Here is a 22,881-nt window from a genome sequence, read left to right as displayed (position 1 = left end):
AAAGGGGGGAAGGGGGGGAAAGAGGGGGGAAAGAAGGGGGGAAAGAGGGGGAAAGAGGGGGGAAGAGGGGGGGAAAGAGGGGGGAAAGAGGGGGGAAAGAGGGGGGAAAGAGGGGGGGAAAAAAGCGGGGGAAAAAAGAGGGGGGAAAAGAGCAGGGGAAAAAAGCAGGGGAAAATTCTGGTAACTGTCTGTTAAACTCTATTAAATTCCCTGTTCAAATCTGTTAAATTTCCTGCTAATGTTTGTATCTGTAGTATCTGAGGATGATACTGACTCACATAAGAGCATCCAAAAATGTTAATAACAAATAAATATGAGCAGAACATAAATACTGATTAGCTTAGTAAATTTTCTAGTATGTGCTTCCAAAGCATGCAATACCCAAAGTATGCTTAATTTGATAAAAACACAGAATACTTAGTTTTGGAATTTAATAAATACTTATGTGAAAATATATTATATACTATAATATAATTCTATCATCATGCACAGATGACATAAATACACAACAGAAAATGTCTTCCTTATGGAGAATTGATAGAAAAAGCCCTATCAATAAAGGTCTCACAATTCTAAATTTAAAATAAAAATAGAAGTAATTAAACCAAACACCTATGGAACTGTAAGCAATTAGTGTAGAAACATGCATCATTAATTGATGACATGACCAATAAGAATAGATATGTGCAGGTCCAGCCTTGCAAAGCTAAGCTCATACATATCTTTATTCCCTCCAAGAAATAAAGGATCCTGATCTCCAGGACCTGACTTCCTTACACACCTGCTTGAAAATGCTACTATCCATGTGCTTAAACACGAGCAGCTACGCTGCCCAACAGCCCAACTGCACTCCTGGGTTTTCAGAAGTTACATGGATGGCAGCTGGTGAAAATAGTGAAAGATTTTTTTCCTAATTATCTTTTATTTGTAATGATCTTCTATTTGTAAATATGTCCTTCTCAAAGTATGTCTTTCACAAATGTTTAACATGTAAAACAAATGCTCTGTTTTTCAGAGAAATATCTACCTTCAAAATGCAAGAGACAAAGGCAAATCAAGCTGGGTTTATCATGGTGCCCTCTTCTGGCCCTTGAAAAAACATTCACCTTGCTGTCCCCCGGTGTCTGCTTGGAAGAGGCATCAAAAGGAGAATCTGCTTGTGCAAATCGGTTTATTTATTAAACTGGCCAGAAAAATACCATCACAGACCATTCTCTAGTTACCATAGCATACAAAACACGTTTAAAAATCCTTCAGTTATGGGTTTATAAAAATAACTCACAATACTATTTTAGAAATATCAGTAGAAAAAACAGAATTTGTTACCAGGTAGGAATTTAGGCATAAGGCATTCTGCCCACACGGTGGGGGAATTCATCCCCTGTTCACACCTCACTACTGAACTCCCAAGAACCATTTAATAAAAGTAATCCAAACATTTCTGCTAAAAGAGAGGGAAATGGAAAAAAGATCAAAAAACATATTCATTTCCATTACAAAGAGACATTTTTGCCATTTCTTGACAAATAAATATGCAGCTTATCCAACACAGGAGGGAAGAATCTGGTATTTCATTAAAACCTCTGTTTTAAAAGTATTGTTTTCTTAATTAAATATAAAACATAGCACACATGGAACTAAATAGAACTTTTAGACTCTATCTACACAACAGATTTTTCACTATTGGTTTTTGGAGTTTGGCTGGAGTGTTTGTTTGTTTGGTGGTTTTGAGGGGTTGTTGTTTGGTTGTGTATTTTTTTCAATTCTAAGGGCTCACTAATCTCCAGGAAATAGCAATACTTTTGTGTTCAAAGTGGCCAGCCTGAAACAGAGCAGCTTATGATAGGTCACCTGGAAAGAAAGAAATTTACTCAAATTTAATGAAGCTGCACAAAGTTCTTGGAAGTACAATTCATTCAACACTGGAATTCTGTCAGCTCCAAATCAGATTCATTATAATCACATAAGCTTCAAGGAGAGCTCACATCTGTGCATCACATCTGCATTATATGCATGATTTCAAGGAAGAAACACAACAACTGTCTGTATCAAAAGGCCTTAATAAATTATTTTCCTTTCTCACTGAGAATAATGTTTTCATGTATAAGGCTTTCTAAATAAAAAGTCACAATGGAGCCAGTTTGGAAGGCGAGAAGTATGTTATTTTAGGTGGCACTAAACTTTTTCCCAGGGATATTTTCTTCCTCATGATCAAACAAGTAGAACTTGCCCTCCATAGGCATGTGAGCTGGAAAAGTGCATGCTCATGAGGAGACCTTCCATTTGCTGTGTCATGACCCAGACACAAAAGGAGCTGTATTATCTGAATTACAATTACCTGAACTTGGAGGGGATTTTTCCGAGTTGGGAAGTTCTTTGTTCTAGAAAGAACTAGAAAGGAATGCTCAGGAAAGAAACTAGAGAGGAATAAAGCCAAACCAAAACAGCTGTTGTCCAGCTGTGCTAGCAGTTCTTCCATCACTGCCCACCAGACAATGCAGGCTTCAGGCTATGACTTCATGAAAGCATTCATTAAATGCTCTGCTAATCACCAGCTCAACAGTCAAGATTCCCATTGCATTGCTAATTGCCAGCCAGGCACCACAAGTAACCAACTCCCACAGAGCTCTTCTCCTTAGGATGATGGAATGTCCAGGTTAAGCTCTACACATTTCTGCAGGTGTCCAAGGGCCATTTCCCCCAAAACCTTCGTTCTGAATTGCAGGAGTCAGACACCGTGATGAAAGTCAGTCTCTGGCAATAGCAAGAATGGGGAAATTTAACCTCAGCATCCACTCACAGTTGTGTTTTCACCAGAACGCTTAGTCACAGACAGGGTGGTGAATACCTTGAGACAAAGAAAGAAGACTCTTAGTATGACTAAATTTATTTTCCTGGAAGATAAATTTAGGCATGATGCTCAAAACAGCAACCATTCCTTAAAGCAAGAAAATAATAATGAAAATCATACATTTAAACTCACTGTGATTAAACAGCACACACCCATACAAATAACTTTTGTTTTTCTCACTTAGCTTATGTTCTTCCTTTTACAGTGGAAAAGAAAGAATTAAGGAAGTCATATGACTTTATACCACCTCTTGTCTTAATGTTCCTAAGTTTTTACAGTGGGAACGAGCTCAGAAATAATAAACTCCAGTACACCTAATGAATAAGTGTCTTTATGGCTCAAAGAAAACTTCTTTGTTTGGGAAAGTGAAGTTAACTCAAGGCCTGGGCATTTGGAGAGAATTTTGCCTTTGTGCCTTTCTAGACGTTATAGAAATGTGGAAGTGATTGCTGATGAAGGTATTATGTCTGGGATCTGTGTTCTCTCAACAATAGCTGTGAAAACACTGAGTAAAACTGGTTTGAACAATTTCAATCTTTACTGCTTTCAAGTCACTTTCATTAAGAAAGCAACATATATATATATTATTCCTAAATAATTATTGTAAAATTAACAGATTAAAATTTCAGAAGGAAAATTCTACAAAAACTTGTTTAATACTGGTACTTTACTATGCAAATAATTGCATGGTTTAGCATACCTATAACATAGAAAGGAAAAAAGGAAATCAAAACCACTGCTATCTAAATGCTTCAAAGTTGCAATAATTAGTTATCTTCAAAGCCATCTCTCAGGAAGAATAAACTTAGCACAGAATATAGTACATACACATTTCAGCTATGCAAATAACACTGAAGTATCTAAAGATAATGGGGATCAGAAAGACCTATATTTCTCTAAGTAGAAGCTTTGCTGCTAGCAGCTCTTCAGAGAAAAACATCAATAAATTATAAACCTCTTCCATTTTCTATAAGCACGTAAAGCATTATACACAAACCAGGAAGACAAATGCATGCCTAATATATACGGCAGAGGAGCAATGAGTTATCTAAAATCAAGTGCATGTCTTGAGAGAGGGGTTTGAAGACTTTATTTCTGATCCACAGCCTCACAACATATGGGAGTCTTCATTTATTGTTATTTCACTTCAAAAGATCAAGATTAAAAAGCATGAAATTTATCTACTTTCCTCCTGGCCAGACTGCAAGCTCCAGGTGTGGGAGGGGACCACACTGCTCCCTCGTAAGCCAGCTGGAGTAATTTGATAATGGTTGGAAACACGTATTTTTGGACAGAATTTGTTTGTTACTTAAGTGAAGACAAAACCTTAGATCCAGTGGCTGTAAAGCCATCATTAGCTGGAAGAATCACCCCAGCTTTCAGAAGATAGTTTTTCTCCATCACAGATGATCAATAGTACCCCCCTGAATTTCAGGCAGCACAGTGCAGTTGAGGCTCAGATGTAATTCTCTGTAGGGCTGAGGTCATACCAGTTCTGTGTTTGCAGTTGTTTGGACTTAACCTTGCAAGAAATTCTATTCTGAGCTCCTGTTTTCTGCAGAATAAAATGCTGCTCCAAAAGAGAAGGGAAATCTGGCTCTAATCTGTAAGCAGTGAGAATGGTACCCTCAGTCTTAAGGTTTTCTTCAAGTGGAATAAACCATGTTTCATAGGAGACTTAGCAATTAATTAATACTAGTGTCAGTGAAGATGCCAGCACTTGACCCTGTAACACTGCCCCTTTCCTGTTCAAATCAGACTTCATTTTCTTTAACTTTTACAGTGATGTAACAAAAATAACAATGATATTATCCATCATTCTACTCATCCAATATGCTCATTACTCACAAATCCCAGTTTTCAAGCATTTTTCTAATCAAAGAGTGCCATCTTGCACTTTGATTTTTGTTTACTGCTCAAGAGATTAAATTAAGTAAAAGCATAAAAAGCCCTTTTGAAGACTGTCACTAAAAACGATCACTGTTCCCGGGAGCTTTTAAATAGCATATTTCTCCTGAGCCAATTTCTTCCTCCCCCACTCAAACAAATATGATTATCTGAAATTACCTCCCTGAATTATGTCTAATCATCATTCTATTCAGTTTCAATTTTAGCAGCTCAGATGTCCAGAATAAATTATGACTCTCATCCTCTCTTCACACTGCATATGCTAATACCCCACTTGAGTTCACAAGTTTGAATGCCTCCCTCAGAGATCTCCACAGTGCCCCTGGTAAGATAAGGACCTGCTACCCCTCTTCAAGGGTCTCCAAGAACACCATTAGATGGCACTACAAAGAACAGAATCTATATTTTGGATGCTTTGTAGAGGATTCAGATTGCTAGCAGTCCATTCCCTTAATGGAGTTTTTACTTTTAGTGAACCACCTTGAAAATAGGAAATGAGAGGCGGATGTCACTTCTGCAGAGCAGCATCCTGGTGCACCCTTGCAATGCTTTACTTCTAAAACAACATGAGATTCTGTACAAAGACTTACACAGGTCATAAACAAGCTTTCAGGGGTCCTCAGCTAATATAAACTGGTCTTAATGCTACTGAAATCAATCTCTGATTAACATCTGGGAGGAGCTGTCCCACATCTGCAGGACCAAATTGAGCTCTTCATTAAAGAGGAACAGCAAGATAAAAAGAAGAAATATTTCTGTGGCTTCATGAATTGAAAGCCTACAGGATAAAGCAAAGATCTCTAAGAGGATAGAGTTTAATAGAAAAATTGTCATGTCCCCTTTCCCAGCACCAGTTTGTAACCCTATTTTGGGTACATTAATCTAGCTTTGACAACCACTTCAGCAGATACAGTATTTGAAGCCTTCATAATCTTGAGTGGGAGAAAATATTCTATACTCCCCAATAGACAGAGAACGGGACTAAGGGAAGCCATAAACTTTTCACAAATGAACACAATAAAAGGAAAAAAATTAAATATCCCACACTAAACCTAAGTGTTAGAATTCTAAATATTAAAATCAGGTAATTTCCTCCCCTTTCCTCCCCCCATACCTTCCTGCAAATTTGGACCTCTTTAATACAGCTCTGTTATTCAGATTTCCAACACCTTACCCCAGAATGCCATGAAAGCTGGGCTTTGAGGTAACTTTGTATACAAACCTCTGCACAGACAGGATGAATTCCTATGGTGCTGTCCAGCTGTTCTTTTGTCAAACCACATTTAATAGCAGCTGCAAACCCTTGGGTGACTTCTCCAGCATGTGGACCAAGGACATGGAAACCAATTACTCTCTCCTAAATGCCGAAGATAATCAAATGCAAGCACAGTCATGAATTTAGTTCTCTTTAGATAACGTGTAAAGTTTTCTTATTCAGAGTATATAATTTAATCAGCTCACAAAATGTATCACAAATTAATGTAACCACTAAAATGTGAACTATCATTAGCACCAACAGATGTGAGATGGTATAATTTTGTTCTCTCTCTCTCTCCAAAGATTCAACTAGGAACTCAGGAGTCAGCTTTCTTACAAAGTTTTGTACAGGAGTACATCAAAAGCATGCAAATTTAGCATACCCCATGGTCTGTGCTCAATTAGATGTGTCTGAAATTTTATTCAGGTGAGTTATTCCATTCATGCCAACAGAACACTTGCCTAAGTAAAGGTGAGCACCCTGCACAAAGGTTTTCAGTACAAGGGCCTGTGGTTGGTGGCTACATGGTCGGTATCTGTCGGAATTTTCAGTTTGATAGTTGCTCACAGGAAAGGACCACAAGCTGAAATTGTGGCCAACCAGACATGGCAAGTCTATTATAACTGAACTGCCAATGACTCTTGTGGCAGTGCTGGCTTTCAGTGGGAGATAATACACTTAGAGACTGGCAAAAAAAACATCCAGTTACAAGAAAGGTACTATTCACACTTCTCCTATCTATATTCCTGTTCAATTGCAGAACATACCACACTGCCCACATATCCTCAGAAAACACATGGCAGAACAAGCTGTATTGACCTGACCTGATTTTCTTAAAGCAAAAACCAAGAAAATCTAGTGCATGTCAACTGCTGTGGGCTTTAGTGGCCTTCAGGGAATTCATCAGATTTTGGTAAGCATAGATGTAGCCCAGTTGAGTATCAAAAGTTACCTGCTCTTCCAGCTAAATATCACATATATTGGGTATAGTGGGTACTATTGAAAGATTATTATTCTTTCAGTAAGTCTGAAGACTGAGATTTACCACAGGATTTATTTGAATAAGAAAAGCTATAATTGAGTAATAAGTAAAATGGAATTATCCTTATTTTCCTTTAAAAATATGGACATACGTAGAAATAAAACCATAGTAATGAAACCAAGGCAATAAGAGTTTTAAATAGTTATTGAACTATTTTTTTCCCAGGGTAACTTTCAACACTACCCCTAGATGTTTAAACACATTTCAAATTTTTAGGACAAGAAGTGTCCTAAAAAGAAGTGAAAATAAATTAATTAAACACTGTAAATCACCACTAAACCTTTGCATTTTCTTAAATAGCTTTGGATTAGAGCATAGCCAAAGGTCCCACACTACTGCAAACTCCTCCAGAAAGAGAAGATGGGCAAACCCTGACAGGTCTGCAAATTTTACGAAATGGTGACATGATGCTTAGAAAGACTGCAGGAAGATAAATCTGTATCTAAGAAAAATTAATATAGGTAAAGTAAGTTTTGTTTTTTTCTTATAGGAAAGATAGCTATGCCACCATCTTAACAAGAATACATTTTAATACAGTATTACTCTTCATAAAAATTCATATTATTAAAATCAACTAAATTTTATTGAACAGATTATGATCATTCTGAGATAGGCACACCAATTCTTCTAACCAATTACTTGTCTTGCTTTTGCTTCAGCAGGTACTGTACATTTCCGTGGCAAGGAAATTTGATCCTAGTCCAAGGATAATCCTGGCATTATCACCCTGGGATTTGTGCAGGCAAGATATATTATCCTGCTAGAACAAGCTCAAGAGTTTTATGAATACTCATAAAGTTTGGAGAGGTTACAAGTTGTGATGGCTTCTGAGAAACGTCAATTTCAGAGAGAAGAGTCTCCCAGAAAAGAATGTTCAAGTTTGGGGAGGACAGAATAAACTAATAAAACTCCTAACCACTTTTACATGCACTGATTTGCCCACTTCTCCAAGTTAATGAACAGTCTTAAAGACCTCTACTTCTTATTTTACATATAAAGAAGAAGTACCACATACAAATAGCAAGGGCAGAATTTTGTATTTTACTGGGAGTTGGTTTTCTATACACAGAAGTATGCATCACTATAAATATTTTTCACACTTCAAAAGGTTGGCATATTTAAATCAATTTTAATTTGTTAAAAATAACCTATTTTAGCTGTTGTGTCATCAACAGTTCCTATGATAAACATATAGATATTGTTTTCCCTGGAAGGAAAGATGCACTTACATTATCTTGAATATTGCAAATTATCTTTGCATAGCATTTGTTGTTATCTCTGGATGGCACAGTCCACTCCAGTGGCCAGAAATGACTATGGTACACCTGGAAATAAAACACAGGTTAAAAAAGAGTAATTTCCAAGCAGAAAGCACTATCTTCCAAAAGCTGACAGATTGTCCTAAATAATGAGCAATGTACACAGCACTTAGAACATCTGAAATCATGATGATATTCTTTTCCTTTAGTGAATGCCAAAGACAGAAGTCTCTACAAAACAAGTACTAGTGTCATCCAATAAATTAAAAAGGAGAAGCCATAAGAATATTACACTTCCAGGACACAGTTCTCCATGCTCTTATTAAATTACAAAATCACAAGTGACTCAATAATCCTACTGAGGCTTGCAAAAACAAAAGTCAGTAAGGTGACACAATAAAAAGATCAGAATACACTAAATGAGGACTTAGCCAGAACACAAATGTTTCTGGGTGCACACTTTAAAAAATAAATTTTTTTGAAAATCAAAAGCTCATTTTCCAAAATAAAAGGCCCAGTGTTTCACATATAACATGAAGAATTACACTCAGTGACAAAAATTTGACTGGGTATAAACAAACTTTGAGGGCAGAAAAGCATTTAAGCCTTTTCCCTGTGGTCAGGTTAACAGAATTTTGCACAATGCCATTTTGAGTTGTATTTACTTATTTTTCTCCACAGTCCAAATCAGAAAATGTCAGCTAAGAGGGGGACAAGTTCTCAACTACATGCACTACCACTTACTTGCTTATTTCTGTAAATAATGCTCCTCAGGTGATATTTGCAGGACATAAAAGTTCAGATTATTGTGAGATTATTGTGTGAAAGTATTGTACAGATACTTTCTGTAGTGTGATCAGTACAGCATTTTGGAAGAACAGCCTCAGGCACTAAGTGTTTATTTGTCTAATTTCACTCCTGACCAGCAATCCCAGGGAATGAAAAGGGATTACTCACGTGAGTAAAATTAAGCACATACCTCTTTGTACAGTCAAAGTAAACAGGAAAAATTAGTGCAACATTTAGCTTTGTAAAGTAAAAATCACTGTGGTAAGGAATTTGCCATGCTGTAGGTACAAAAGCTCTACTTTGTCATTAAAACCAGTGTATTGCTTCCAGCACATACCCAGCTTAAAGTTATCCTGAAGTATTTGCAGACACAAAGAAACCCTTTTTCTCTTTTTTTTTAAACCAAATATTCCACCTTTAGCCCCTCTTTGCCAAAAATAGACCATATCTTCAATTAGAGCTATTGGAATTGAGGATTATTTTTATAACATGTCTAGGAACAGCCAAGGAAGACAAAAAATGTACCTAGTCACTTCTGCCCTTCCATCAAAGCACAAAATACTGTTTTAATTGACTCATAGCATTATTTTAAATTACAAACTGGAAAACTAAAACCCAGATAAAATTAAGGCATTTACCTCAATGTTTTCCTCCCCAAATTTCTCCACTGCGGTCTCTTCAGAGTACCCACAGGCTCCATACTCCAAAGGAGTAAATACAGTAGTTGGAACATTCACATAGTCACACTGTACAGCATTCAAAACAAAACAGAAAACCCACACAACATCAGTAATAAAACCAGCATACAGCAGTCTGAAACACAGCAAGAAAAGCTTGATTATTCCCAACTCTGAAAGGTCTTTTGTTTTTTTTAAATTGTCTCAAACTAAGGTATAGTTTTGTGTTTGTCCATTCCAGGTGCTAATTAGAGCACAAATAAAAAGACAGTTTAAAGCCACACTAACATTAGTATTGATTAAATGGAAAAGGAAATTGAGTGCCCCATTTTAAAAATGTACCAGAACACAGGTCAAACTGGAGATAAAAAGTAGCCTGTTCAACTTCTACAAAGCATGCCATTTTTAGCTGGGAATGCTGCAAGGGAACCACTACAATCCAAAACTCATTTTTATCTGCTGTAACCTAGGTGATGCCAAAAGAACCAAAGACATAAAGTACAGCCATTTGTGGGGACAGGGAAAACGTGTCACGTCTCCCACTTCTGTATCATCTCCAAACTTTCTGAGGGTGCACTTGTTCTCATCATCCAGATCCTTTAATTTAGGTGTTAAACAGCACTGGACCCAAGCCCAAGTCTGTGGCACATCACCAGTGACTGGTCTTCAGCTGGTCTCTGGAATGCTGGTCACAGCCCTTTGAGTTTGTCTGTTCAGCCAGTTTTCAACCCACCTCACTGCCCACTTACTCAGCCTGCAATTCATCCGTTTGTCCATGACAATATTATGAAGACAGTGTCAAAAGCCCTTACTAGATGCAAAATAAACAAACATCCACTGCTCTTCCCATATCCACCAAGTGAGTCATTCTGCCAGCAGACTAGCAGGTTGGTCAGCTTTATTTCATTTCTAGTAATTTTATTTTCTATATATTTCAACCTTAATTAATTTCCTTTGTGACTGGGGATCAATTAAGACGCTGATTACTGTTCTTGCCCCACCTATCTGTAACACTAACTCATTACGTTTCAATCAGCTTCTCCAGATTTGTTACAAAGGCCGTGTAAGTCACACTCCCATTTTTTTTTTAAGTAGTTACTTGTTTCTTGGATTCACTGAGTAAGAATGCTTCCCTTGGCAGCATAACAATTTTTGTACCTTGAGGGACTTATCTGGCATAAAATGTAAATCAAGACATATCCATAGCATTGCAGCAATAAAAAAAAAAAATTGGCTTCTGCTACAGTTTCTTAAACCTTGCCTGGCTAATTCAATGACATTATGCACATTGATTCAGGGTTCTGTTACTGCAATACCTGCCAACGTAAAACAAACAACTCAATCAAGCTCTAAATTTGGCTGATAGTTGAACTTGCTATGAATACAGCAAGCTCTGAAAGGGAGAAACCTTTATGGTCATGCCATATGGTTATGAAGGTGAGACTAGCACCAGCATCAGTGTAACAGTTCTTTAAAGGCACTCTCCTTCTGGTTTAAACATAAGGTGTAAAGGAGTACCCACATAATTCCCATTTGAACAACCATAACCTGGCTGAAACCCAGAACTGCACTAGTATGAAACATAAGCACTGAAAATATTCATTCAACTACTCAGGTATAAACATGTGCTGCGTTATTGGTACATCTGATCTTCCTTTGTGTCCATATTCAACTACAATTAGAACTGTGTATTACATTGAAAACATACAGATGAGAAGCAAAAAAAAAAAATTGTGAAAATAACACCGAAAATTAAGAACATCACAAACTCCTATACTACTCTATTTAGGGACCATAGGTAGGTTTAGTAAACTGCTTTTGAATTGGTGTTAAAGCACTTAACAAGATGGGAAAGACTGATGACTTTTAGGGAAGGCAGTAGAATTAAAAACAAGTTAAATGATCTCTGTTAATTTCATTATCATTATACTCTGAGAGAAAACTAAGCCTTTTTAATAAGAAAAAAAAGAGACTACTGCTTAATCCATAAGGTATTAATTTTATCCTACACAATTAGCCAAACACATCTGCAGTAATATCTTTGCCAGGGGAATATTAAAATGATCAAAGCTAATCCTTAAAATTCTACTAGGTTTTCCATAAGCAAGCAGACTTGCACTCTGCACTTAGAGGCAGAGCAGTGACAGTCTTTTGTGGCAAGTGGTTCCTTACCTTAGTGGCTGCCCCAGCATAAAGCCTCCGAACTAACAACCTTCCTGCCTGGATTGCCACTGGTGTGAGTTCCAGCTTGTCCTGCAGGATATCTCCAATAGCATAGATATACGGCACGTTTGTCTGCTCCTCATCATTGACAGGAATTTTTCCCGTTCTGCAGTCGGAATTAACAAGAAAAAAGATCTAAGTGTTCTGCTGTGAAGGCTGGAGGTGTAGATAACCTTGCAGGCTCCTTAGCTTTAAGAGGAAGACTTGTATGTGAAGTATGAGGGAAAGAATTCATATACATAATCTTACAGTCTTGGACAGGAATATAAAGTAGGGCAAATTTGACCAAAACTACAGGAATTCACACATTGGATAAGGAGGTAGCTTGTGAAGCTGCAAATCATCTCCTGAATCACTGAGATGAAACATAAACCTCTCCCTGAAACACTCTCTACTACCAGCTGAGCTGTGTACTGGCAACTTTCAGAAATTACAGGAAGAGACGTTCTACCATTCCATTTGTAGGACAAAACAATTTTTCCTACTACTGAAATTTCAGTCCAATGGCTAAAGCTGTTTATAGAAACTTATCCTTCAGGCTCCTACACAGAGACAGGTCAAGATGTTACACACTCTACCTAAGGGACAAGCCAGCAAGCTTTTTAGCTGTAAGTGCACTGAGCTAATGGAAGTTTTTAATTATTAATATTTCCTACTTCATCAATAAATGAGACAGTGCAGTAATCACCACAGGAAACACATGTAACAGGGAAACCTAATCAGACAGACACAGAAACAGTCACAGTTACTTCAGAGACCAGTGGTAATTCCTATATTAAAAATCCAACTTCCTCAATGTTGTACTTGTTAAAAATTGTACAGTTGATGTTAATAACTTTATAGTTCATTCTATTAAGCTAGTAATACTTGTCCTGAGACGTGTACTGTTCTACAAGCCAACATGGGTCTGCCAATTTTGAATGGACCAAAATTTCCACTTATTTGGAATATCACAACTGTTCCCCTTGACAACGTCAGTTACTGCATTTGTATATAAAGGTTTTGTACTGGTCAAGTCACAGTCCCTTGTCTTTTCTTCAAAGAGAAGATATCTGATGACCTACATGCCTGCAAGATATTTTAGATACCAATATTGAAAATGTTACTGATAGCTCCGCTCCCTGGTGCAACAACCTCACTACATTAAACATCAAATACTCTTATGCAGAAGACATGGATTGTACCCAAGGGTTGCTTCAAGTCAAGAAATAAAACCCTCCAAAACCTAAAAAAATTCACTTTGAAGATTAAGGAATGCTACTTGAACCTTATCTTTTAAAATAACATGTAGTAACATTTACATTAAAATATAAACAAAACTCACTGCTCTAAAAGCCTGTATGAACAAACTGAGTTTTGCTCCAAGACGTGATAAAAGCAAGGAGATGAGAAAAAGAGAGTGCAAGGAGAAGAGAAAAAGAGAGTAAAATCAACAACTGACATATCCTAGAAAAGCCTATAACTGAAAGAAGCTAAGATAGATCTGTAAATCTGGAAAGAATGAAACAGACACTTTTCTCTCACAGGAATTAGAAATTGACATTTCAGCAACAAAAAACCAAATGTAGCAGTATTATGGGAGAAAATGCAGATATATCTGTGACATGGTCTCCCATACAAGTGCACACAAACAGGAGACAAATTCTTCATCAAAGCTTTTGGATGTCTCTGCACCACTACCACTGGAACAGTACATGACACAAGCTCAGCAGCGAGCTGTACACAGATGTCTGTCCTTACTTTTCATTGATACGCACTCCGACTTTGTCCAAACCAATTTTTTTTGTGCATGGATCTCGTCCAATTGCCAGCAACACCTGCAAAACAGCAATGCACATGACTGATTTTTAGAAACTCAAAAGTGCATTTTCCTTTGGCTATTATCTTTAATATATATTAGAGATTAGTATCTAAGGCTGGTCACAGTAACGTGAATACATTTATTACCCATTGTACATTCACAGAGTTTAAGACAAGCCATGTTACCACCATGACCTGACAATACCAGGTTGCAATGCTAAGATTAAAAACAGTTAAATAGCTTTCCCTAGAAGAGTACCCCAAGAATATTCTAAATCAATTAGTTAGGGACAGATTCTTTATTTTCTTGCAGTTTTATACCAAGGTGTTATCCTGTATCCTTACCAGAGCAGGTGACCTCAAAATGCTCCATAAGGAAAGGGCTCTTTAGGAAAGAAACTCAGGTGCTCAAACAAATAAAAATGTTATAAAATAGTATTTTTTTTATCTGAAAATATAATTTACTTATATAGGCTCTCAGTCAAGTCACTGTAAAAGGATATTATTTTTGAATATTATTTGTTTGAATATTTGTTCAGATCAAGCTAAATTCTTACCCATCCTATCAACTCTGCTATCTTAAGAAGTCAAGTTCCAACTTCTGCTATCACAAGGAAAATTGCTGCATGCTTTGTAGTCTTGGACAACTGCCCAGATAACTATACAATGCTTTTCATATGACAACTGTCATACAAACTGTCCTGAAGGAATCCCAAGATCTCTTTCAGGTCTTACAGATGATCAAACACACAATATCTTCAGAGCTGAAGGTCTTAAAATGCAGCACACACAGCTCACAGCTTCTGTGAGGAGTGACAGCATTTCAGTGAAGATGTAGCAATAAGAAACCAAAAGTTTCCTTAATGAAGGATGGTATTGATTTCCTTGCTGAAAAGCTTTCACTATTATGGACTAGAAAAAACCCCAGTATTACAACCCTGTGCAACAGCTCTGCTGCCATTGTTAAACTTTCCCACAATGTTGGCCCCCAGATGCACTGAGGTGTGTCCTTGTTAGGGGATGACTGATGCACTGTACAGTTAAACAAGGTCACTGGCACACAGTATTTGCAGTCTGAAGTCCCAGGCTGGCCTATCTTTACGCATTCTGTGTGGTTCCAAATACTCTATTCACTAATTGTTTTTTCTCCTTTCAGCATCAAGGCCTATGAAAATTAGTGGAGGTGTGATGGAAACAGTCAGTCAAACATACAATACCACACCTGCACATTGTAATTTTACTGTTTTAAGTGTGCAGTGAAGTTTCCCAACTGACTTGCCACAGGGCATTAGCTGTGTTGGTGAAGATGTGTCAACAACAGGTCTTGAGATGACATGTCACTCAGTTGTGCTAAGTATAAAACATGCCCTAATTACTATGAAAGCTATTATAAATCATTACTTACCATTTATTACAAATATCCCACTGGGAAAAAATCCTGCAACTGATTCCACAGGACCAAGCTCATCTACACCCCTAAGCTAAGAAACAGGTTTCAAAAGCATGAAAACTGATTTGGCAAGGAAAAATAACAATTGACTTTGGAACTTTTATTTCCAGATTAATTACCTGCTGATTGTGTGCAATTAGCACATTGTAATAGCTGAAATAATTTTTAAAAATCTGAAGTGTGGATAAAAACACCCCACAAAATACCAACATTTAATGGAAGGCTATTTCACATTCTTCATGCATATAGACAGGACTCACAGTATTGTATTCCCCTTCCATTACTTGGTTCCCCGTTGTGGACTTGGCTGTAACTTTCAGGATTCCAGGAGTTCCTTCCTTCACCTGTTCAATCTACAACATTTTGGGTGTTGGATGGGGTAAAAAAAAAAAAAGTTTCAAATAAAAATATACATATATATATATTTTTCCTACCACATATCACTGAGTTTTAACCATTTAAAATTAGGCACTTACTCTAAAGATTCTTTACATTTATACTTGCATATTTTAATGTGTTTTTTTTATGTCCCTGTGTTTATTCTTATGACCAACATAAAAAAAATTTCATCTCTGTTCATGTAAGTGGACTGATGGCTAAGTTCTCGTCAAAGCCCATGTTGTATTCACTGGGGACAGAGAACATGAGTAGGAAGAAAACTCTTACAAGTCCTGGAAACACCATCAGACATTTTCTCCAAGTGCTGCCATCATTCCCTTCACCCATGGGAAGCCACTGTCATAGAAAGCCCTCAGCAGTACATACAAAGATATGTAAGTGTGCAACACTTAACGTAATTCTGGGAAATTTTAATGTTTATCCTACAGATGAAAAGGTACTTTTCAACAACACCCTTGTTCCTACTTAATGTTCAATATTTAGAGGCAGAAAGAGCAAAGTTTTTGATGAAGTTTTTATTCTTGTCCTTTTTTTTTTTTATTTAGAAAAGCCAACTGAGCTCTCCTACCACCTTTAAAGGATCACTGTACTCAAGTGCTTCTGCTCAAAGGCAGCATTATTTATAATAATTCATCTTCTGCCACCAAAAGTCCCGACAAAGGGTTTTAATAAACACAACATGCGTAACTTCAAACACAATGTCTGAAAGAGATGAGAAAACCTGCTGAAAACCTACCCAGTACCTTAAGCTGAAGGATATTCGCAGTCGGAAACAGGGCCAAGTATTTTATTCCCATTGAAATCAAAGACATATATTGAAGGGACAGGATAAAGTACACAGAAGTGCATTTTGTGACTGTGCCAATGAACTGCCCAAAACAGGATGCATTTGGAGGAGCCTGCTTGCCATTTAGTTGAAATGATCTGCTTCTAAAAACAGCCTCCTTCTTTCTCATTCCCCATTAGAGCTTACAAAAAGCTATGTCTGCAGCAAAACCTAGATAATCATCCCTGCTTTACATACAGCGTGGGATAATGCAACAAAAACCTGCATAAAAACTAAGCTCCTGGAAACATCCATTTTGACTTCTCCCAGCAACTCTCATTCTGTGAGAGAGGCTAAGACCCAGAGTAGGAACTGGCAAGAGCATTTTAAAAGCTGCTCTTGAGACTGCTAAGAGTAGAAATGAACGGTCTTCACTGAATTTAATGTTTTAATCTCCGAAGTGTTAAACTCGGCAGCATGGCTGTTTTAACACCCAACTTAAATTGCTTAATACATTATTTGCCATTTCAAAATAATTAAGGACTATTGTGAAAAAAACATAGAGAAAAATACTGTTAGCACCCTCTGAAGTCCTTGACAGGGCAATTTTGCATTAGAAAAGCTCCAGAACTTCTAATATGGTTTCAATTCAACCTGAATTTACCTATATATGTGCCTATACATGTATGTAAGTATATATATAGTTATACATTCTTCATAAATACTCTTACTGAATTCAACCAAAATTGAGCAAGTATTTAAGAGCTTTGCCAAGTAAATGATACAGATGATACTTCTAAAGCCCATTTACTTTTCTGGATAGTCCATTAATCCTTGGCATATAAACAGTATTTTCTGGCTGAAAATTTGAAAACTGGCAATGAAAAATTAGACTATTTGTGATGCACTTGACCCTGATCTTAGAGGAAATTATGTATCTGCTTAATTAAAGGTCTGCAAGAAGTTTCACAGATTTCAGGACAACTGCTGAATTTAAGTAAATTCAACATTTATAGAACCAGGACGAGCAGGTGTAACATTTTCAGTACAACACAACTAATTCTGACAAAAACAATGAACTTCATAATCTCACAAAATTTTAACATTAGGATTAAATTCTACCTTTCAATTAATTAAGTTTCATGGAATAAGTTTAAAACAAAAATTAACTCATTTTATGTCACAGCAGATACTATAATGAAAGTTCAACTTTTGTATTAATTAAAATAATTTACATCTTAAAACATTTCAGTTCATCCCAATCAATTGTAGTCACTTTGAGCCTACCTTGATTGGCACAAATTCCCGAATAAAGTTGATTCCATGTTCTTTCATATATTCACCGATTTTGTTTGCCATGTCCTGATCAAATCCTCTTAAGAGGATGGATCTCACCATTACAGTGACATCTAATCCAAGTCCTGCAAGAAATCCTGCACACTCCAAGGCAACATAAGAAGCTCCAACCACCAGGGTTTTCCCTGGACAGTAAGGCAGAGAGAAAAGGTCATCACTGGGGGGGGGAAAGGAAAAAAAAAGGAAAAAGGGAAATTAGAGGCAGTTAGAAAAATGTCAAACCTTAATTATCTAATTTTTTTTTCTGTAAGAATAGAACAATGTTAATTTTCCTGCTCACCCAAAAAACCCTGCTTAATTTTTTGGAAGTTGATCTGGAATACAAAATCAGTGCGTGACAGATAAAAAAGTTATATTTAGGAGTACACATAAAAAAAAAAAGAAGTATGAAAACTCTGAATCACCACAAAAATGTGGAAGGTTTTTTTAACAGAAATTTAGGACAAATTGTTGAAAAAGGTAAGCATTTATTTCCCCTCTGAATCTTGATCTGAATATTTTGCTGCAAATTTTAGTTCCTGAGACCTAAAAGAGGAAGGGGTTCAGCTTTAAGATAAAATACTATCATCACTTTGAAGATTTATCCTTTTGCTAAAGCATTATACACAGTGACAGATATACACTGACAACAAACCACAGTAACAGGCAAAGACTGAAGTATGAAATTATAGAAAACATGCTGCTTTGCCTACGTTTTATTTCTTTCAACTGTTTCATCAAGCTACACCAGTTCTACCACCCTTTGGACCTAGGCTATAAAACCAGGGCTTCCCCACAAAACCAGAACTCATAGAGGCACCATGCTTACTCAGTAGAGACTTAGACAAAGTTTGGCGATACAATTCTCTGAAGATTTAAATCTAAAATAAGTGTCACTTTTTTCAGGGAGATAGAATAAAATGTGACTGTCCAATTAAAGGCTGTAGCAACTATACCCCAAGGAACTCAGTGAAGATTAAACAGACAGCCTCAATCTGATAGTCTTTAACTCTGGGATTCCAGACTCTTCCACCTTGAAGCTACTTTAAAGCACCACTTTACAGTGGTGTATTATCTGTTATCTTTAATTTCATTACTACTTAGTAAAAGGGAAACATACCACATGGTGCTTTGGTTTCACAGGAATTGTGGCAGTTATTTATTTCATTGCTATAGGTTTGCCAGCCTGTAATTCCAGCCTCTACATCAAGTAGCTTAGAAGTTAATGAAAACACATTGTATCTTCATATAACATTTTTGCTTGGCATTAGCAATAAACCAGACACTCAAAACCAGTTTTCTCAAAAGCTGAATTACCTTCCCTGAGTAGCTGCAAAAAAAATTGTTTTCAGTTTCATGCACTGGGTTTCAAGACTGCCCCAGTGCATGAAGACGGATTTCTACTAACTTCATAACATCACCAGCTATGCTATTCCCACTTTCCCTAATATCTGAGTATGGAGTTTTCTTTCAAGCAGACTGTGCTCCTCAGTATGGGGAAGCATTTATACACAAGGAATGACCTCATATTCCTCCCTGTTCTTACCTGCTAATGCAATATTCTTTGTCTCCCGGTATACCCAGGTAGCGTGGTCGCTCACCAGTGGCAATGATAAATCTCTCAGCTGTGTACAGCTTCTCAATTCCCTTTTTGTTTGTTGCCTGCATACAAAGTATTAGTCCAGAGTGAGTGTTTCACAGTCCCACCATGGGAACAATTATTCTATTTGAAAAGCATCTCTATTCAGACAGCACTATAGGAAGGCACAGCAACAATGGCTATGGAGTACCTTAATTGTGTGTGGCCCAACAAATTCTCCATATGCATTCTCATACGTGACCTTTGTGTCTCTCAGAGCAACCCGATAGCCCCAGTTCAGTGAACCAATGTAATTCTGAACAGACTCTGTCATGGTCATCCAGTTGTGTTTGACTGTCAGAAACAAAAGAGGAAGGGTCATCTTTTAGTCTGAGTTATTCTTTATCCACAGCAAAACTTCTATTCTCAAACAGATTCTTCTCGTGACCTAGTCTTAGTCCTGTTTTATTTCTAGGTAAATCTACTGAAATTCAAAGAATTACATCAGCACAGATAACATGAGAGGTCACAGTGCAATAGGTATGACTTAAAACATTGAAAATTAGAACTTACTGAATTATTGACAGTTTTATAGTGACAGATATATATGGACAGCTGTGAGCAGGTGAGCATGCTCAGTAAATGAAGGCTTCTGAGAGGTGCCTCTGCATGCTTCCAAGTACGGGATTGCAGCCTAAATAAACCATAATCCTATAACTACGCATAACAGAGATAATAAAAAGTAAAATCTGTCTTCTTACATAGTAGTGACAGACACTTAGGGAAAAGAAATCCTTGCTTGTAACTTTAAGTTTCTGTCAGGCAATATTCTGGGGTATTCCCTTACACATTGTGGTACATTCAAAAATGGAGTAGTACCTTATTGCTTTTATCCACACAACAGTCTCATCAATTACTAACATGATCAGGAGCTGTTAACAAACAGATGAAACATGGAGGCAATAAACCCCATGGCTTTAGACTTGAAAAACTCTTCAGTTGATGTGTAATCTCTCCAAAGTTGCCTCACATTGCCAAAGCCAGCACAACAATCAGTGCAACAAGCATCTGATTATGAGAACCACCTCAGGATTTTCACTACAAATGACAAAACTGAAAAAAGTGTCCTTCTTTACCTTCTTCTGTAAACTCCCACCCAAATTTGCGTGAATCTTGCAAGGCTTGTCCCAGTAAAGCTGCCTGGTGCATCAATTTTTTGGGTATACAGCCCACGTTTACACATGTTCCTCCAAGACCTGAGAGAAAGGAACAGAATGTGGTTTTGACATCAGTGTGGCAGATTTCAAACATGAGAATCAGAGTCTCTGAGCAAAGATCCTTAAAACAGGATTGCAATGAAGATAAATTTACCCCATGAGCTTCCCTGAGGCGTAGGCGTGACAAAGTCCAGCACCATCACTTTCTTTCCATATTTGGCAGCCTCCTGCAAAACAAATTAAATAAGACACATATCTAAATATTAGAGGTTAAATTTGGGGTAGATGATAACATCATGCATTGCTGAAAAGCTTTGTGACTTTTAATTAAGTAACAATGAATGATTTGCAAGGGAACAGACAGTCATTAATCTTCTGAATTCATCTGTGCGTTCAGTAGGAAAAAGAAGATGAAAGGGAAAAAAAAGGCATTCATCCTGCTACACAACAGCATGGCATCAGGTGATACACAGGAGACTCTGTGAGTCCAACATCATCTTTACTTCTTCATCCTGTCACTTTTTTCAGACTATTTCCCAACATGCCCATTTACTTTTAACCTATGTAACAAATTCCTAATTAATCAAGTTTTCCCTTCAAAGGTAGTTTCTCCAACAATATTTGAAAACACATCAGAAAATAACACAAGCAGTCACATGGCCAAGCATGACAACCTTAATCACTCTATGATTCTATATTTTCCTTAAGAAGCTTCATTAGGACATCTACAATTAATCATTCTCAGTAAATGATACTGAGAACTATATACTAATCTCATTGCTCCCTTTGTGTTTTTCAAGAAAAAGGGAAAAACTGACAGCAGTAACTGCTGGCATGGAAAAACACTTAGGCAGCACTAGGTAGCTGAGAAACAATGACAGATTCCTCTCAAGATAATTTTGCTACTCAGAGTAGCCACAACTATGCTGGCATCATATGATGAGTTCCTAGACATGTAAGCAGTAACAACTACAGAAACAGGATATTACTCTAAGGCCTTGGGTTTGGTTTGGGAGGAGCTGGACAGCCTTTAGCGTTGTTACCAGTAATACTTGTTAATCCAAATACTTGACAATCAGAATTCCAATTTTAAATGTATCTTACTTAATGCAAAATGCAAATCACACTTCAAATAACACAGGCTACAGACACCTTCAGAAAATATTGCTGTACTGGATTTCCACTTCCAATAAAGATCTAGACTGGCCAAGAAGCTAATTGCTATCCATTGGCAGCACCTCTGAGAATGTTCCTCAGAATGGTGTCTTGGTACCGAGATGCATCATTAAAGCTCCTTTATAATGACAACTCTTAAACACTGCTCCACAGAGCCTTGCCAGGGTTAGCTAAGCAGAATGCATGGATTCCCAAGCTTCCCTCAGCTACACACTCACATAACACAGCACAGCATTGCACAACATTGCCACCTTGCTAGAGATCGCACACAGATATAACCACTTCTGCTGAGTGATCTGCCCACAGCCACAAACCTGCCCTGGAGGCTCTCAAACCTTTTGGGGCTCAGTGCAGTGCTACAGGAACACAGCAAGGCTGCTCAGGGAGCTATTCTGTGTGAACTGAGAGCAGGGGCCTGGCTCAGTCTGAGTCTGCAGCTGGGTTGTACCAAGTCAGCCTGGCAGTGTTTGCGCTGCCTGTGGAGAACTGCCTCAAAAGTAATAAGCTCTGGGCACAATGTAGAGAGGAAGATGTGCACAAAGTGGTGTATGTGTCAGAGTGAAAAGCACACCAATCTAGGTGAACTGCTGCAAACCTGAGTGCAGATATCTGGAACTTTGTATGAGAGTTGTGTAACTTGGGTTTTTCTGTTTTGGTGTTTTTAAAGCACTGCCAGTTAATTCATTAAAAAAAATTGAACAATCTAAGTCAGAAGTTTATGTGTGTCAAACAGTTTCACTTCAGCTACATGAAACTGATTTGAAATACACACATTACTACTGATAGGGATGCTGACTTTATTGATCTACCATCTTCTGCTCTACTCAACAATCAGTTGAGAACACTGAGAATCAATATACTTTACACACTGAGTTGAAGGAATTAGGCAGTTTATCTTCCTACTGCACACCTTTTCTGTCCAACAACTGAAAAATGATGTAATAAATACCACTGTGTCAGTTAACCTCCTTATGGGAATTTCAACAGCTGGCTTCTTATTACTGCAAACTCTTTTTGCATTACTGCAAAATCTATTTTACCCTTGTTACTCTTTCCCATCCCAAAACATCTCCATCTTCTGAAAACCAGTGTTTGCTTCTCTTTGTGACTTTCATAGATCTTACCTTCAATCCTCAATCCTACACCATGACA

General features: G+C 37.3%; 1 protein-coding gene across 2 annotated transcripts in view; it reads right to left on the bottom strand.

The window, feature by feature from the left end:
* Window positions 1-1,154: 1,154 nt before the first annotated feature.
* TXNRD1 (thioredoxin reductase 1) overlaps window positions 1,155-22,881 on the bottom strand; it is a 35,939-nt gene continuing 14,212 nt past the window's right edge. For both annotated transcript variants that reach the window (XM_088055661.1, XM_005527870.3), the window contains exons 4-15: window positions 20,708-20,780; window positions 20,473-20,592; window positions 19,548-19,690; window positions 19,304-19,419; window positions 17,710-17,935; window positions 15,518-15,610; window positions 13,748-13,824; window positions 11,957-12,113; window positions 9,746-9,853; window positions 8,289-8,384; window positions 5,982-6,116; window positions 1,155-2,848 (exon numbers count right to left, since the gene is read on the bottom strand). In XM_088055661.1, coding sequence (XP_087911787.1) covers window positions 2,780-2,848; window positions 5,982-6,116; window positions 8,289-8,384; window positions 9,746-9,853; window positions 11,957-12,113; window positions 13,748-13,824; window positions 15,518-15,610; window positions 17,710-17,935; window positions 19,304-19,419; window positions 19,548-19,690; window positions 20,473-20,592; window positions 20,708-20,780 — 1,413 coding nt within the window. In that variant the 3' untranslated portion in view covers window positions 1,155-2,779. The remainder of the gene's footprint in view (window positions 2,849-5,981; window positions 6,117-8,288; window positions 8,385-9,745; window positions 9,854-11,956; window positions 12,114-13,747; window positions 13,825-15,517; window positions 15,611-17,709; window positions 17,936-19,303; window positions 19,420-19,547; window positions 19,691-20,472; window positions 20,593-20,707; window positions 20,781-22,881) is intronic.

The sequence above is a fragment of the Pseudopodoces humilis genome, chromosome 5 (genome assembly GCF_049639895.1).
Source record: "Pseudopodoces humilis isolate 2021_Gansu_Grassland_sample_001 chromosome 5, ASM4963989v1, whole genome shotgun sequence".
Taxonomy (NCBI): Eukaryota; Metazoa; Chordata; class Aves; order Passeriformes; family Paridae; genus Pseudopodoces; species Pseudopodoces humilis.
The sequence above is the reverse complement of the archived record's forward strand: the minus strand, read 5'-3'. Positions and strand labels throughout refer to the sequence as shown.